Source organism: Salvelinus fontinalis, chromosome 3 (genome assembly GCF_029448725.1).
Source record: "Salvelinus fontinalis isolate EN_2023a chromosome 3, ASM2944872v1, whole genome shotgun sequence".
Classification (NCBI taxonomy): Eukaryota; Metazoa; Chordata; class Actinopteri; order Salmoniformes; family Salmonidae; genus Salvelinus; species Salvelinus fontinalis.
Window position 1 is genome coordinate 48,200,004 of NC_074667.1, and position 18,960 is coordinate 48,218,963.

At 45.3% G+C, this 18,960-nt stretch overlaps 1 protein-coding gene across 1 annotated transcript in view; it reads right to left on the bottom strand.

Moving 5' to 3' along the window:
• Window positions 1-10,043: 10,043 nt before the first annotated feature.
• The window catches only part of LOC129851027 (A disintegrin and metalloproteinase with thrombospondin motifs 9-like), a 44,167-nt gene continuing 35,250 nt past the window's right edge, over window positions 10,044-18,960 (bottom strand). Inside the window, exons 25-28 of the mRNA XM_055917191.1 lie at window positions 18,752-18,919; window positions 16,204-16,479; window positions 14,946-15,107; window positions 10,044-14,655 (exon numbers count right to left, since the gene is read on the bottom strand). Of these exons, the coding sequence (XP_055773166.1) occupies window positions 14,467-14,655; window positions 14,946-15,107; window positions 16,204-16,479; window positions 18,752-18,919 (795 nt within the window). The 3' untranslated portion in view covers window positions 10,044-14,466. The remainder of the gene's footprint in view (window positions 14,656-14,945; window positions 15,108-16,203; window positions 16,480-18,751; window positions 18,920-18,960) is intronic.

Genomic DNA, 18,960 nt, shown 5'->3' on the forward strand with positions numbered 1-18,960 from the left:
GCTTTCTCCCTCTCTCTGTCGTGGTTATCGTGGATAGTTCAGAGTGACATTCGTTATAGAATGGATGTTTCGGCGGTTGTCGTTCTTTGCGTTCAATGATACCGAATTCCTAGCTGCAGACTAGTAATCAATATCAAAGACTTGTTCTTATTCTGTCGGTATAGTCTAAGAGTTTAACCACGTGGTATGGTTAAAAGATTCAGCAATTGTCCACAACCTTCGTTCCCCTCCTAATGGAGAAAAACATGGTCTAGTGATAATTTCTCAGAGTTGGGTTTTTATTCGGAATTGCAGAAAGGGGCTGTCCCAGGATGTCTGACCAAACTGGGCTCAGGGCAGTCCCTTGATTTAGTTCAAATCAAAAGGGAATTGTATTTTTCTTCATTAAACAGTCCAAAATCATATTACACAATTATACAAACAGTATCATACTCACTCATTCATCTTATACAACAATTAGATGTAAACCTCATATCTGAGGCTATTATATAAACAGTGGTATGGTAATTTAGCCACACAGTCTCCCATGAGTTTTCCCAAGTTGTGACAAATGGACCAGTTAATAGCTGGAATCTTCACCGATCTTTTATACTTTTTCCGGAACATGAAATGTGTTCGTACCTCAAGTTCTGTGAGGTGGAAGGATTTCCTTTGTTCTCTATGAAAGTGTACCCTCTCTCTAATACTGTGTGTCCATGAGGAGATTCTCAGGAATTTACGACGTCTCTCTGACCACAGCAACCTAGTTGAAGGAGGAAAGGGGGAGGCAGGGAGTGGCAGGGAGAGTGGGATGGGGCTTGCTATACCCAAACAGGCAACGTCATGACATTAGTGTTACAGTTCAGGATCATTCTGGGTTGCTTTGGCATCTTTCTACTAGTTGGTAAACAAGCAAGCAATGAGCATCTACATCTTAAATGTCTCTTTATTCCCACTACCTATGGCCAGGACTAGTTGTGCACTATACAGGGTATACAGAGTGTCATTATAAAACACACACCCTTTTGTTCCATGATATGAACAGTACAATATAAAAAAGTGCCTTGTGATTAAAAGGGTTGGCAAATTTATTCCAAACTAGCCAAACATGGTTTACATCTTAATCATATCTTCCCATTCACAGTTAGAGACATCAGATTTCCACATCAACATCACGTAATAAACAATTGACTGAATTGGTTCAAATAAAATAAATCCAGTCCCTTTTTAGAAATTAAAACAAAATCTCCATTTGCTGGAGCTGTAGGTCAACTGGACTCCTATAGAACTCCTTTAGAATTCCGGAACCCCAGGCTCAGCATAGTAGAGGAGCTCTAGCTTTGGGTATGGAGTGACTGGAGGGACAAAATGCACACAGTTACACACAGGCAGAGAGAAATGGGACATACAGATCATATACTGTATGACCTCAGTAATAATACATTGTCTTCTTTTCATTAAAGACCCTAAAGAGGGATTAAGAATGACACAATATGCAATAGTTTACTATGCATGCAGTCTGTCCATTCAATCTTAATAAGAGGTTGAACCCAGAGAAAGGAGTTGAGGCGATAAGTGGGCTTGCCTTCTGAGGGGCAGGTTGCCTGTTAAGGTTGAGCAGGTTGCTTGTGCTGACAGGGCTGCCTGCGTTGACTGTGTTGTTGTTGGCTGTGTCTCTATGGCAGCCACTGGGCTCACAGCACACTGGTCACTACATGCATGCTGTATAGAGACCTGGCTAGCCTGGAGTGGCACAGGGAGCTAGCAGAGAGAAGGGAATGGGTTAAATGATTCAACACGGAACCATGAATGGCAGCATCCTGACTTATGAGCCTCTGAGTCTGCTATTGAATCTGATCAGCCTGGCTGGAATAGCGCTCACCCACAGTATCATATGCATCTAATGAATCCCCGAGCTGATTGTGCGTAATGCAAATTGGAGTGGGTCCAGGGATTCTGGGATAATGGTGTTAATGTGAGCCATTACCAGCCTTTCAAAGCACTTCATGGCTACGGACCTGAGTGCTACGGGTCTGTAGTCATTTAGGCAGGTTGCCTTAGTGTTCTTGGGCACAGGGACTATGGTGGTCTGCTTGAAACATGTTGGTATTACAGACTCAATCAGGGACATGAAAATGTCAGTGAAGGCACCAGCCAGTTGGTCAGCACATGCCCGGAGCACACGTCCTGGTAATCTGTCTGGCCCCGTGGCCTTGTGAATGTTGACCTGTTTAAAGGTCTTGCTCACATCGGCTACGGAGAGCGTGATCACACAAGTCGTCCCGAACAGCTGATGCTCTCATGCATGCCCCAGTGTTGCTTGCCTCGAAGCGAGCATAGAAGTGATTTAGCTCGTCTGGTAGGCTTGTGTCCTTGGGCAGCTTGCGGCTGTGCTTCCCTTTGTAGTCTGTAATAGTTTGCAAGCCCTGCCACATAAGACGAGCGTTGGTGTAAAGGCAGTCATTGTTGTTCTCCCCCTTAGACGAGGAGGAGCATGGATAGGACCAAGATGCGGATTGAGGGAAATAAGCCATCTTTTAATGGAAAACAGCAAAACAATACACTACAAAACTACAAAACAACAAATGTGACTAACCTTCAACTGTCCTGTGAGGACACAGGAACAAACACCCACAAAACACCAGTGAAACCCTGGCTGCCTTTGTATGACTCTCAATTAGAGACAAACAATACACACCTGTCTCTAATTGAGAATCATACCAGGCCGAACACAAAACCCCACATAGAAATACAAACATAGACAAACCCACCCAACTCACGCCCTGACCAACTAAAATGAATACAAAACAAAGGAAAACAGGTCAGGAACGTGACAGAACCCCCCCCTTAAGGTGCGAACTCCGGGCGCACCAGCACAAAGTCTAGGGGAGGGTCTGGGTGGGCGTCTGTCCACGGTGGCGGCTCTGGCGGTGGACGAGGTCCCCACCCCACCATAATCAATCCCCGCTTCTTTATCCCCCTCCCAATGACCACCCTCCCACTAACCCCACTTAAATGAAGGGGCAGCACCGGGATAAGGGGCAGCACCGGGATAAGGGGCAGCACCGGGATAAGGGGCAGCACCGGGATAAGGGGCAGCACCGGGATAAGGGGCAGCACCGGGACAAGGGGCAGCACCGGGACAAGGGGCAGCACCGGGACAAGGGGCAGCACCGGGACAAGGGGCAGCACCGGGACAAGGGGCAGCACCGGGACAAGGGGCAGCACCGGGACAAGGGGCAGCACCGGGACAAGGAGCAGCACCGGGACAAGGGGCAGCACCGGGACAAGGGGCAGCACCGGGACAAGGGGCAGCACCGGGATAAGGACCAGCTCGGGACAGACGGGCGGCTCTAATGGCTCATGGCAGACGGATGACTCAGACGGCGCTGGGCAGACAGATGGCTCAGACGGCGCTGGGCAGACAGATGGCTCAGACGGCGCTGGGCAGACAGATGGCTCAGACGGCGCTGGGCAGACAGATGGCTCAGACGGCGCTGGGCAGACAGATGGCTCAGACGGCGCTGGGCAGACAGATGGCTCAGACGGCGCTGGGCAGACAGATGGCTCAGACGGCGCTGGGCAGACAGATGGCTCAGACGGCGCTGGGCAGACAGATGGCTCAGACGGCGCTGGGCAGACAGATGGCTCAGACGGCGCTGGGCAGACAGATGGCTCAGACGGCGCTGGGCAGACAGATGGCTCAGACGGCGCTGGGCAGACAGATGGCTCAGACGGCGCTGGGCAGACCGATGGCTCAGACGGAGCTGGGCAGACAGATGGCTCAGACGGAGCTGGGCAGACGGGCCGTTCAGGCACCGCTGGGCAGACGGCAGACTCTGGCCGGCTGAGACGCACTATAGGCCTGGTGCGTGGTACCGGAACTGGAGGTACCGGGCTGAGGGCACGCACCTCAGGGCGAGTGCGGGGAACAGGAACAGGGCACACTGGACTCTCGTGGCGCACTCTAGGCCTGGTGCGTGGTACCGGAACTGGAGGTACCGGGCTGAGGGCACGCACCTCAGGGCGAGTGCGGGGAGAAGGAACAGTGCGTCCAGGGCTCTGGAGACGCACAGGAGGCTTGGTGCGTGGTGCCGGAACTGGAGGCACTGGGCTGGAGACACGCACCATAGGGAGAGTACGTGGAGGAGGAACAGGGCTCTGGAGATGCACTGGAAGCCTGGTGCGTGGTGTAGGCACTGGTGGTACTGAGCTGGGGTGGGAAGGTGGCGCCGGATATACCGGACCGTGAAGGAGGACACGTGCTCTTGAGCACCGAGCCTCTCCAACCTTACCAGGTTGAATGGTCCCCGTAGCCCTGCCAGTGCGGCGAGGTGGAATAGCCCGCACTGGGCTATGCAGGCGAACCGGGGACACCACCTGTAAGGCTGGTGCCATGTACGCCGGCCCGAGGAGACGTACTGGAGGCCAGATACGTTGGGCCGGCTTCATGGCATCCGGCTCGATGCCCAACCTAGCCCTCCCAGTGCGGCAAGGTGGAATAGCCCGCACTGGGCTAAGCACGCGTACTGGGGACACCGTGCGCTTCACCGCATAACACGGTGTCTGACCAGTACGACGCCCTCTTACTCCACGGCAAGCCCGGGGAGTTGGCTCAGGTATCCAACCCGGCTTCGCCACACTCCCCTTTAGCCCCCCCCCAAGAAATTCTTGGGTGAGCCTCTCGGGCTTCCAGCCTCTCATACGTGCTGCCTCCTCAATCCACCGCTCCTGGGCTGTGGCTGCCTTCTTCACCTCCCGAGAGCGGCGATTCTCTCCAACCCTTCCCCAGGGTCCCTTTCCGTCCATGATCTCCCAAGACCATTCCTCCTGTGTCCAGTGCCTTAGTTCTTTTTCTCTCTCCTCAATCCGCTTGGTCCTGTTGTGGTGGGTGTTTCTGTAAAGGCAGTCATTGTTGTTCTCCCCCTTAGACGAGGAGGAGCATGGATAGGACCAAGATGCGGATTGAGGGAAATAAGCCATCTTTTAATGGAAAACAGCAAAACAATACACTACAAAACTACAAAACAACAAATGTGACTAACCTTCAACTGTCCTGTGAGGACACAGGAACAAACACCCACAAAACACCAGTGAAACCCTGGCTGCCTTTGTATGACTCTCAATTAGAGACAAACAATACACACCTGTCTCTAATTGAGAATCATACCAGGCCGAACACAAAACCCCACATAGAAATACAAACATAGACAAACCCACCCAACTCACGCCCTGACCAACTAAAATGAATACAAAACAAAGGAAAACAGGTCAGGAACGTGACAGTTGGAGCCGATGTAGTACGATTCAATCTTAGCCCTGTATTGGCGCTTTGCCTGTTTGATGGTTCGTCGCAGGGCATAGCAGGATTTATTATAAGCTTCCGGGTTAGAGTCCCGCACCTTGAATGCGGCAGCTCTACCCTTTAGCTCAGTGCGAATGTTGCCTGTAATCCATGGCTTCTGGTTGGGGTATGTATTGATAAAGCCAGTGACTGATGTGGTGTACTCCTCAATGCCATCGGAAGAATCCCGGAACATGTTCCAGTCTGTGATAGCAAAACAGTCCTGTAGTTTAGCATCTGCTTCATCTGACCACTTTTTTTTATAGACCGAGCCACTGGTGCTTCCTGCATTAATTTTTGGTTGTAAGCAGGAATCAGGAGGATAGAATTGTGGTCAGATTTACCAAATGGAGGGCGAGGGAGAGCTTTGTATGCGTCTCTGTTTGTGGAGTACAGGTGATCTAGAATTGTTTTCCCTCTGGTTGCGCATTTAACATGTTGATAGAAATGAGGTAAAACTGATTTAAGTTTCCCTGCATTAAAATCCACGGCCACTAGGAGCGCCGCCTCTGGGTGAGCGGTTTCCTGTTTGCTTATTTCCTTATGCAGCTGACTGAGTGCAGTCTTATTGTCAGCATCCGTCTGTGGTGGTAAATAAACAGCCACGAAAGTATTGATGAAAACTCTCTTGGCAAGTAGTGTGGTCTACAGTTTATCATAAGACACTCTACTTCAGGCGAGCAAAATAAGGAGACTTCCTTAGAATTCGTGCACCAGCTGTTGTTTACAAATATGCACAGACCCCCCCCCCCCCCCTCGTCTTACCGGAGGGTGCTGTTCTATCTTGCCGGTGCAGCGTATATCCCGCTAGTTGAATATCTATGTCATCATTCAGCCACGATTTCCGAAACAGTTTCGGATGTCCCGTTGGTAGGATATTCGTGATCGTACCATGTCTAATTTATTGTCCAATGATTTCAAGTTGACAAGTAATATTGACGGTAACGGCTGCTTTCCCACTCGCCGTCTGTGGATCCTTACGAGGCACCCCGCTCTGCGTCCTCTGTACCTGCGTCTCTTTCTCTTGCCAATGACAGGGATGTTGGCCTTGTAGCGTGTTCGAAGTACATCCTGTGCGTCCTGCTTGTTGAAGAAAAACTCTTATTCGAGGTGAGTGATTTTTTTTTGCTGTACGATACGGTAGCAGAAACATTATGTACAAAATAAGTTACAAATAATGCGAAAAAACCCACATAATAGCAAAATTGGTTAGGCGCCCGTAAACTGCTGCAACTTCCGGTGCCAGTTGTCTTAATTTTGAAAGATACAAGCTATATTACCTTTTATCCTCTAGGCTTCAGCTTTCTGGCTCTGTTTGAATGTGACTTCATTGCTCGTTGTTCCTTGCATGCGATTGGCTTTGGTCTTGGGGGTGGCACACAGCCTGGGAGACAGGACTGCCTGTCAGGCGCTGTTCAGGGCTTAAATGCCCCATGAGCAGTGTAGAGTTGCAAGTACAGATAGGATGCGACAGGCTCTCGGTTGAACGAGTACGTATCCCAGCATGGCGCACTGCACTGCTCAGTGAGGGACCGCGCCGGACAGGAACCCACGACAACCTTTCACCTCATTTAGGAGAGGGAGGGCGGGGCTAAATGTCCCCAGGGTCCAGAGGACAACAACTGGAAGTTACTTCCCACCGGAAATTACTATAGAAGTGAGCACGTTGTGAATGGATTTGTTTTATATGCATTGTACACTATTATTGGCATTTCATTTTATATTAACAAATGAAAACAAAAACACAAAATGAAAAGGAATGACAAATCTAAAGTTACTAAAATAATTTAATTTAAAGCTGCAATATGTAACATTTTGGGACCACCAAATTCACATAGAAATTTGAGGTATAGATCTGCCATCCTCTTTGAAAGCAAGTCTAAAAAGTAGTTGTCACGCCCTGGCCTTAGTATTCTTTGTTTTCTTTATTATTTTAGTTAGGTCAGGGTGTGACATGGGTAATTTATGTGGGTTTTGTAGTGTCTAGGGTGGTTGTAAGGTTTAGGGGGTTTATTTAGAGTAGTTGGGTTTATGTTTAGTGTAGTTGTCTAGGTGTGTCTATGGTTGAGTGTAGGTGTTTAGGAAAGTCTGTGGTTGCCTGAATTGGGTCTCAATTAGAGACAGCTGGATACTGTTGTCTCTGATTGGGAGCCATATTTAAGGTAACCATAGGCTTTAGCTGTTTGTGGGGAATTGTCTATGTTGAACGTTTGTAGCCTGTGTGTGTGTGTGTGTGTGTGTGTGTGTGTGTGTGTGTGTGTGTGTGTGTGTGTGTGTGTGTGTGTGTGTGTGTGTGTGTGTGTGTGTGTGTGTGTGTGTGTGTGTGTGTGTGTGTGTGTGTGTGTGTGTGTGTGCGCACTACGTTTATAGCTTCACGGTCGTTTGTTGTTTTTGTATAGTTTGTTATAGTGTTTCGTTTCATGTTCATCTTCGTAGTAAAATAAAAAGAAGATGGCTTATTTTTCACATGCTGTGTTTTGGTCCGTCTCTCCTCCACACGATCGTGACAGTAGTAGATTTATTCTATGTTTTGTTCAGTTTGCTACAACAGGATCAAACAGCTGAAAATACAATATTTGTGGTTATTGAAAAGATATTTCACAGCGGTTTAGATGGTACAATAATTCTCTACACTTTGCTTGTTTTATCACATAAACTGAAATGAGGCGAACTATTAGAATTTTAGCATATTGCATCTTTAAGAGATTGATAGTGTACAGTGATGAATCACAAATTGTTTGCGATAATAACCACAGACACCAATTTCGCATAGTAAACTTGATTGAGAATGGCATGATCAAATTAAAAAGATGCCAAAACACTAGCAATGTGTGGTTACTCTCTGTACCGCTATACATTTGAAAAACGTTTGTTCTAATGAATTTCAATAAACATAAGGGAGATGATTTTAATGTATGTACTGTAATGTATACATGTCTTTCTGTGAGGAGCCCTCCATTACATTTTGGTGTTTTGGCTTAAGGCTAATTTCAATCAGATTGTTTTGGCGGTGTTGGAAGTGGAACTGCGTTAAAGCTGTCAAATTCACAAGCAGCTCGTTGTGTGACCTTATCGTGCATAATGCCATCGGATGCAACAAAACCACACCTGACTATAATCTGACAAATCCTATGCAGCTGGGTTAAAGTTCATGCAGCCGTGTTACAAGTTCAAACACTTGAATTAGACTGATAGGCATAAATCCCCCACATCCAAATGAACATGAAAACATGCATTAGCCTAACATCAATGGTTTGACATTTGAAAGTAATTATTTCTAACAGCGATAGAACCTACACTTTCTAGCTCCGTTTTGAGCTTCTAACATGGAAGGGATAATAAGGGTGTTTTTTGCACACAAGAAAAGCCGGTCACCGATATGTCAGCTCCTACCACAGTTACACCTCCAACACCGCCAAAACATCTGCTATGCGGATGTCGGTCGGCCAACGTTGGTTAACGCTCGATCTGATTTAATCTAGGCCTTAGTCTCCAGATGTTTCTCACATCTGTAAGAGGCTGTTATTGGGCTCAGCATTGCGAGGTTCTGTTACCAGTTACAGTTAGTTCTCCTTTAGAAGTACCACTTGAGACCAGCCATCCGTCTGCATGAGGACTCTTAGAGCATGCAGGCCACTTCTACTTTTAAGGTGCACTTATTGCCCATCTATAGTGTTTTAGGTAACATTCAAAATTAGATCCTATTGCTTCACCCACTGGCCTACGAGCAGGCATTACAGTGGTATTTTGAATTAGGATTGAGGTAGATACAGAGAGCAAACACACAGGCTAGAATCATGGTACTGGAGGGCCGTTTAGGAGAAATCGTATTATACAAAGGGTTAAATCATTTAATAAAAGGCATTTACAACAAAGGGCAGGCAGCCAGACTGTGCTGCTTTTCAAATATCAGATCATTCCTCAAGGTTTTATATACTCTTTAACTGAGCTTTCCAGATATTTTACTCTGCTCCAATAACTTGCTATTACCTTGGATTTCAATCATAACAGCACTGTCACTAAGCACCAGTTAGTGAACACAAGTAAATCACCCACCAATTCTCTATATCCACAAGTGATGTGGGTGTCAACTAGACACCTTTATTACATGCAGTTAGTTATTATGATTCATACAGAAATTTGCCCAACAACCATTACATAAACTAGACACTATAGCCTTGTTTATACCTGTCACTACCAAGTATGTCTTGATCTTGTCCACTTTCTGATTGTGCCCACATCTTCAGAAATGCATGTTTGCATGGTATTAAAATGTGTCTTATCTGTACACTGTTTCTGCATTATGACCAGAGTTTCTGGTCTCTCCCTATGCAACTTATTTGGCAGATTATTTGACAGATATTAATTTATTTTAAGACACATATTGAAGCCTTAAGTCAGTAGTGCCACGTGTCAATGATTTTAGAGAACAGGATAATGATTTAAATGCTTTCACTGTCCAGATCCGTCTACACTTGTAAGATTTCCAGACACAATGTGGGCACAATCAGAATCTGGACAAGATCAGGACAAAGGGTGTATTATGGCAACCAGGTATAAATGTGCTTATACTTTAGCATACTCTGAGTGAAATTGATATATTAAAATCAATGTAAAGTGTAATCATCACAAAACTACCTTTAATCTACAACACAATTTTCAACTATCACACTATTTTCAACTATCATGCAGTCAGACGCAATTCGATTGTACCATTCAAATCAGATGCTTTTATTTACAGTGTCAAATATAACAATGCCCCGGACAGACAGCAAGTTGTGCCTAAAATAAACCACATTCCAAAGCATGCATTCCGTCCCGGAATCAAAGGCGACTGGGCCTTCCTGGCCCCCACAGACAACAGGGCTTTTCTGGCTTTTTTCCCTTGGATCACAGCCCTTTCCCAGAAGTCCATCCATGCTGATTAGCTGTACACCGAAGGGGCCCATCCCAGATCAAACGTGACCCTTGTCTTTCTGACGGGCTATCATTTGAGTCACTGTCACCAGCCCCCCACCATCAGAACAATGTCATCAACCCGCATTGGGCGAGGGGGGACTGGCGAGGGGCGGATGAGGGGGCAACGTAGTTGAAGAGCACGTGACGCCAGGCACAAGAAAAAAACATGTCAGGCATGAGGAGTGAATAAGCGCAGTAAGTGGGCGATCCATCTTGTCAGTGTCACAGAGAATAAAGATTTCCCTTGGTACAAAAGGCTTTGAACTTTGGCCGACAGAAAAATCTTGATTGCTCAAATAGGTCACTGGGGCCCTGACCTCATAAGACAAGATATTGTTCAGTGATTTGTACATTTTCATTCACTGAAAACGCCCCTTTCCAAACATTAGTTAGTGAGCTCGAGCAATGCTCTCTGTAGAGATAATTTCCTATTTAATCCATAGTAGGTAATTTGGTTAATTATAATGACCACTTCCACTTTCCTAGTGTAATTAGTGTAAAGTCTGAAGGAAATCATCTTAATTAAAGCACAGACTTGTTGATTAGATTTTTAACAGGACTACAAGCTTGCCTGTGGTAGTGTAAGTGAATGTGTTTGCTTCACTATTAGTGTTTCCTCACGGCAATTATCTCATTTAATGAAACTATTTTTTAGAAACCAGTGTCCCGGAGTGTACGTTTATCAGTTTTTTCCCTAGACACTAGACCTCCTGTAACTAAGATGAGCTCAAGAGCGCAGATGTTTTGCCTCTCTTCTCCATTCAGATGTATAGAGTTCGCAACATTGTATCTGTGCCATTATGGCATCTGCATCTCCATTTAAAGTAGTCCATCTTCTTCTGCTTTTGATGTTTGAAAAACGTGTAAAGCTAATATTGGTAATTTACCACCACCTGCAGTGCTGGATTCTTGAACCAAAGCTTGTGTGTCATGAATGTATTGTGGCTACTAGATGGCAGTCATATAGCTTAAAGCCATTTACAAACTAGGCTAACCAATTTGAAGAAGATAATGTTCTGATCATTGGCTGATCACTCCCAACCCATAGGAATCCCCACCCAGTTGACTACATTAAAATCTATCTTAAAATGTATCTTCTCTCATATGAGCTTCATTTTTCACTTTAGCCAGTCATGGAATAAAACTACCTAGCTGTATGCTACATAAAGTAGAGGATAGACTTGAAAGAAAATCCATATATAAATTTATGTTTTGGAACTTCATTTGAGCATAAGCAATCGTTCGTGATAGTTCATGAACATGATCTTTTACAGTAAATAAAATAAATTAAATACACTTTTTAAGAGCACCTCTAGTTAATTTTAATCGTTACCTTTCTGTGAGCTAACATAAATTCAGCAAGTTCATATAAAATTAAATATTGACATGACATTATAATGAAGTAGAAATAAATACAGATCATTATATAAATATACACAAATGTATTTGAAACCTGAACTGATACTGCCATATGGAAGGAGAGGCATAGAGTGCTTTATTTCTAGAGTCTGCTGTTGGTATCAAACACATTGTAAATGCATCATCATGCATATACTGTATAACTGTGTTTTGCAATTTATTCTACAAATCAAATTATCGACAATTTCACAGTGACATGAGACTTATGTGCGCATGTGGTTGTTCCAGGTAGTGTAAAAAGTTACTCACACTCTTTTTGGATTCATCATAATCAACCCAATCCTTGTGCTTCCTTTTCATTACTCATATTAGAGAGAGCTGGAAATTAACGTTTTCTTTAGTGAACAAGGTGTAGTGAGAAATGCACTCACTGCCTGCTTGAGAGCTGTGTTAACATTCCCTTAAAATAAGGTGTGATGTCTGCAATGTATGCACAGACATTAATGACCAGGAGGTTACAATTAGCCTTAGAAATGACTGGGTGGGCTCCAGGCAGAGGTTGCACCTTTACCACAGATCCAAGATCAGCTTTCACTACCCCAATTTCACTCTTAGCCATTGAGGTAGAACAAAACACAGACCCTAGATCATGATGAAAGTGAATGAGGATGCAGCCCTCCGGCAGGAGATAATAGGTGGGTGGGGAGTGATGTTAGAAGAGAATGAGGTAGAAACATACGACTGGCTCAGAGGATGCGCTCCAGGTATATAGAACACTATAAACTCTCCCTGTGGTCGCAGGCACTAACTGTGTGTTCACAAAGCTAGGACATGGGGCATTCTCTTTCAGCTCCAACAGACAGAGGTTTGGTGGTGAATAAAAAGAACACACTTAAAAAATTATCTTTACCTTTTTAAAAACTACAACACATTTTCACCTAACATTACAATATTTTCGGGGGACATAATCAATAATCAACTCTTCGTAAAAAAACATTACAAAATAAAAGAATATAAACAACTTCTCAAAACACCAGTTTACATACGTACATATCTCTATGTCACAATAAACAGTTTATGACCTTAAGTTTGAAATAAAATACATAGTGATTCTTTGATGTTTATATCTCATTTCTCCCTTGTTTTGCAAAAGCACCATTGTAAGTACAAGTTAATGGCTAGTTGAGTTGTGTTTGTTCCAAGTGAGGTATGGTTGAGCATAGCATATTTTCACATGGGTATTGAGCACTGGTGATCGCACCAAAATAAAATATTTACAAAAGCGAATATATAGACATATCTAACATTACATAAATACACTCATATCAAGCACTTTTTGAGCGGTGGGCCTTGGACCTACTGGTTGGGCCGGGTTCTTATGTCTGTGCTAGTAAAAAGTAAGGAATTTGGGTCAAGACCTCAAGCTGTGGTAAAATGACTATTACCCAGAAGAATCACATAATTTATCAAATAATACAGTTATCACTTTATTCTACAGTCCTATTTCAGCTGGTGTTGACTGAGAAACACTATTGTTTCTTTTAAAGAATTTTGCATAATTGATAACTACCCAACACTTACATTACTAAAAAGTAATTATTAGGTCATTATCATGTAATTACCATTTACAATGACATTTCTGAATAAATACCAGGTAAATAGTGGACTGTAAAATAAGGTGTAAACATACGATGATTAGTAAATTCTCTATAAAAACTGCATGTGCCTTAAAGGGGCAATCTGCGATTGCTACATCCATTAAAAAAAAAAACTTTTGTCATTCTATATAGCCATTGATTCTTGAAGAATATAACTTATTTTAACTAAGGAACTTAGTTTAACTGTCTAACACCATCAGAACCCAAAATATAACCTTTATTTACTTCTTTGTTCGTAAACAATGTAATTGTAAACAAAACACTGTATAGCCTCAAAACATGGTTAAAACTATAATTTTCATGTAATGGATGGTCAGTCCTTGCATCCATAGCTATGTGTATGCATTTAAGAGTGGTTACATTTATCCAGCCCCACCCCTTAGATGTTTACCGAAACAGAGTTGGGGGGGTGGCGCTATTGTTTGAACTGCATATTACACACTTTAAGACAAATTACATTTTTACAGTTATGATGGTAAATAAAGCTTTAGCATTAGAATGATGTATCCATCTCTAGAGTACATAAAACCACATTTTCTTTGCAACACGTAAAAAAAAAGAGTATGAATAGCAACAACACTCGAGTATATGTCCATTCTTTGGGTGTTACCCCCCCAAAAAATGCATCTAAAACTCCTGATATACAGAAACATTGATCAATATTTGCATATGAACAACGAATGACTAAGTGTGCGATTACAAAGAGCAATCACAGAAACTTTGGATGTCAATTCTATATACATAGGAAACGAAGAAGAAAAACTCTTAAGTAATAAATTATCTTTTAAAACAATATTTTACAAACTAGCTTTGATTTTGATACAAACTGATCCTGAATTTTTAACACTAAGACTTATAACAGAGAAAGTGTTCTTATGGTCACAACTGTCAATTAAGCTTTTCATATGTTGTACTTTTTGGTGTGTTGTGTGTATTGTGTGTGTGTCCTGTCTCTTATGTGGAACAGAAATCAATTCACAACTGTCTCTAGAAGGATGACAAGTCTCAGGTGCCAAGGGAAGGGTAACAGTGAAATGGAAAGTGGAGTTTCCAGCATGTAAGCGCGACAGAAACAACCTGCTCTCTCAAGTGTGATTGTTTGTTTGTCATTGTGTGTATTGAAATGAGAGGACTTTTAAAAAAGATGGCGGAAGAAAACATGTATATTTACGAGCGCACCGAGCTCCATGGGTCTGTGCTCCAATGGGGGCTAGACGGGCACGCATGAGTATTGCACTGCTCACGGTCGGGCGGTTTTTCTAGAATCTCACAGCTCAGATCATTAAAGCGTTCTCCGTTGGGCCTCTGACACACCACCAGCCGTGTCTTTATTCCTCCACCACACGGCGTGGTACACTGCAGGACAGAGCAGATGAAAGAATAGTGTGTAAACAGAGTCAGGACAGTTGATTCACATTGTCACAATACAGTTATCTACGACCTCTGACCTTTAACCCCTCACCTCCAGCACAACCCAGGAGGTACATGATGACATACAGCCCAGCAAAGCAATTTCAGAAGAATGGAATTGTAGAATAATAACCGCTATGATAACGCCAAGCTTCATAACAATGAGATGATGCATTCAAAGTGTGACTAAACCCCCTCAGTGTATGAGTGCTGTAGGACGGCTTGGGTTCTCTCACCTCTCCCCAGTTCCCATAGACCCACTGTGGACAGGGTCCGGACTCACAGGAGCGCTGCTCGATGGGTTTGGAGCGATCTTCACAGTTGTTGGCAGCATAACCATTCTCATCTTGGCACACCACCACACGCCTCTGGAAGCCACCCGCACACGTGCTTGAGCACTGACGTCACAGGGAAAACACAGAGTGAGACAAATGGTTCACAGACTCTCACACGTACAGGTATGTATGCACTAACTCAGAGACAGGCCAGTAGACATTCAAACACTAATACGCATACATTCATGAGCATGTATGGACTCAATAACAAAGACATGTTCAAACACATCCATGCAAATGTATGGTGCTCATCTATGCACACATAACTCACTGAGACAAGGGGATCCTGCAATAATACATTTACCCAGAGTCACAGTGTCACATATTGTAGACCTTTGCACATACAGACATCAGCTACAATGAAACAAGCGCACATATAAAGACTCACTCACCATTAATAAATACAAACACACCAACCTACAGTATGTAAAAAAAGGTCCCCATTGACAGACACGTATACAAAAACACACATATATCAATCTGGCAAGGGTCCGATTGACCGCAGAGACTATGTGCTTTGGGAAACTGGATGGATAATGCACTGCTATATTAAAACACATATCCTCAAGGAGAAAATAACTCTTGCTATTTCCCATGATCCATTAAATAACACCAGCTATTTGGGGACAGATTGTTGTGCAACTATAATAACCCAGTTTTTAATAACAGCTGTACAATAGGCTATTAACCGCCAAAGCCATCAGCACAACTCGATTGACCTTAGTCAGGGGTAGGCAACTAGATTCAGCCGCGGGACAATTTTTGTTGGAGCAGATGGTCAGGGGCCCGGAACATAATTATAATAGTTTATACACTGCAAATTGACTACAACTCAGCCCAAAAAGGATTAAATTTGAAAATAACAATAATTTCATACCTTGATAACATTGAGACACAATCACATGTCATTTTTTTCATTTGTTAGAATACTTAGGAACAGATTTCCTAAATTAAACACATTTTTAAGTAAATTCCTGGTGAATGTACAGTCTTTTTTGACCAAAAACTAAAATCTATCCACTCCCAAAAAATCAGTAAGAGACTTTTTTAGTCCATTGGGCCACCTGTTGCCGACCCCTGATATAGGTTGTATGCATTAATTCAATGTTAAGGACCCTAGGACTGCAAGATGGTTGTAAATGGTTAATAAGAAATTCACCGCTCCCCAGGGTCCTGTCCTCCATTGGTGGGCCTGGGTTCGTCCTCCGCTGCGCCCATCGGCAGCCGTGGGCAGGTTGTTGCGGACGCCCCCGCTGGGCGAGGGGAAGGGTCGAGAATCACTGGAGCGGAGAGCAGGGCACTGGGACATGGCACACTCCTGCTCTGTGGCTGGACGGTCGTCAGGGTCACACTCCACCACATCCACTATCTGGTCACTGAGGTTCAAACACACCACCTGGCGAGTGGTCTTCCCCTGCCCGCAGGATACAGAGCACTGCGTACACACACACGCACACAGGCACACACAGTAAGACAAACAACATACAAACACAAACAAACAATGCCGTAGCAGCTTAGGTCAGTGTCTTGTCGCTTTAAACACGGCTGACACAAACAGAAAGCATAGTTAAAGTACTTTAAGGGACCCGTTTGTCAGAACAGTGGAACTTTTAACAGGCCCTGTATATGCCTATGTACAAGCTAAAACTACAACACTGAGGCTGCTTTAATAGTTGGGTCTCATAACGGTAGAACACAGTCATTAAACTTCATGAACTAACTGGCCCATCCATCCGCCATGCCATTCTGTAGTTATCACCCTCTCCATCAGGGTTAATTTCCGGTTCCATTCCATATCAGGAGTGTCTAAAGGGAACTTTCAGAGTCAGATCTGTCTCTTTTTCTGTGCTTCTGTTTGCTGTGGCCTTGGGCTGAGCTGCTTCCTGTCTGCCTGGAGGTCACTGAGTCGCTCTGGCATAAATAAGCAGTCAGGAACAGCCTCTATCTATCTATCTATCTATCTATCTATCTATCTATCTATCTATCTATCTATCTGTCTATCTGTGTGTCTGTCTGTCTGTCTGTCTGTCTGTCTGTCTGTCTGTCTGTCTGTCTGTCTGTCTGTCTGTCTGTCTGTCTGTGTGCATGGTGGCCATAGCTGCAGCATGGTGGGACTAGTGATCTCTGTCTGATGAGAAAAAACAGTAAACCACAAGGATCCTAGCCCCTCCCTCTATCCCTCACACTTCCCTCCATCCCTCACGCCTCCCTCCAGCCCCATGCCTACCTCCATCCCTCACGCCTCAATCCATCCTTCATGCCTCCCTCACGCCTCATTCCATCCTTCACGCCTCCCTCACGCCTCATTCCATCCTTCACGCCTCCCTCTCGCCTCATTCCATCCTTCACGTCTCCCTCTCGCCTCAGTCCATCCTTCATGCTTCCCTCACGCCTCCTTCCATCCCTAACGCCTCCCTCCACCCCTCACGCCTCCATCCCTCACGCCTCCTTCTATCCCTAACGCCTCCTTCCATCCCTCACGCCTCCCTCCAGCCACATGCCTACCTCCATCCCTCACACCTCATTCCATCCTTCACGCCTCCCTCTCGCCTCAGTCCATCCTTCATGCCTACCTCACGCCTCCCTCCATTCCTAACGCCTCCTTCCATCCCTAACGCCTCCCTTTATCCCTCACACCTCCATCCCTAACGCCTCCCTCCACCCCTCACGTCTCCATCTCTCACGCCTCCCTCCACCCCTCACGCCTCCATCCCTCACGCCTCCCTCCACCCCTCACACCTCCCTCCACCGCTCACGCCTCCCTCCACCCCTCACACCTCCATCCCTCACGCCTCCCTCCACCCCTCACGTCTCCATCTCTCACGCCTCCCTCCACCCCTCACGCCTCCATCCCTCACGCCTCCCTCCACCCCTCACGCCTCCATCCCTCACACCTCCCTCCACCGCTCACGCCTCCCTCCACTCCTCACACCTCCATCCCTCACGCCTCCCTCCACCCCCCTCCATCCCTCACGTCTCCCTCCACTCCTCACGCCTCCCTCCACCCCTCACGCCTCCCTCCACCCCTCACACCTCCCTCCACCCCTCACACCTCCCTCCACCTCTCACGCCTCCCTCCATCCCTCAAGTCTCCCTCCACCACCCACGCCTCCCTCCACCCCTCACGCCTCCCTCCACCCCTCATGCCTCCCTCCAACCCTCACGCTTTCCTCCACCCCTCACGCCTCCCTCAATCCCTCACGCCTCCCTCAATCCCTCACGCCTCCCTCCACCCCTCACGCCTCTCTCCACCCCTCACACCTCCCTCCACTTCTCACACCTCCCTAACCCCTCACGCCTCCCTCCACCCCTCAGCCAACCTTCCAAACACCCCTGAGCCTGTTTTATCACCTCCTCCCCTTGGACCAGAGAAACACCCAATCACACAAAGTCATTATGAATTGTGGTCTAAAAAGCACAAACCACAGCTAAATATACTTCAGATATTATAGGCCACTGAGCTGGCTAGAAATACAAGTTAATGAACAGTGCAGAGAGAGCGTATAATGGTAGACAGATTTCCCTCTAGAAGAACTCTTCACAAAGGTTAAAGACTATAGCAATGGAGAAAAACACCATATCCGTAGCCAGAAGACCCTCTAGTAATGTCAAATATTAAGTGGATATTCTATACATTCAATATATTTTAAGTGTACACAGTATATGCACTTAACATGGTGGTTGATTGAAAGACAGTAGTTACTTACTGATGTCCATTCTAGGACCTTCCACTGTCCGCAGTGCACTACAATGCACCCGTCGCTGGCTGGGGGCTTGACCAGGTGTGAGCAGGCAGAATCCTCTGCAACCCCACCCTGGATGTCACGGCAACTAACATAGCGCATCCGGGTCCCTTTGCCGCAGGTGGAGCTACACTGTGGTGAAGTAGGAAGAAATCAGTACAGTACAGTGCAAC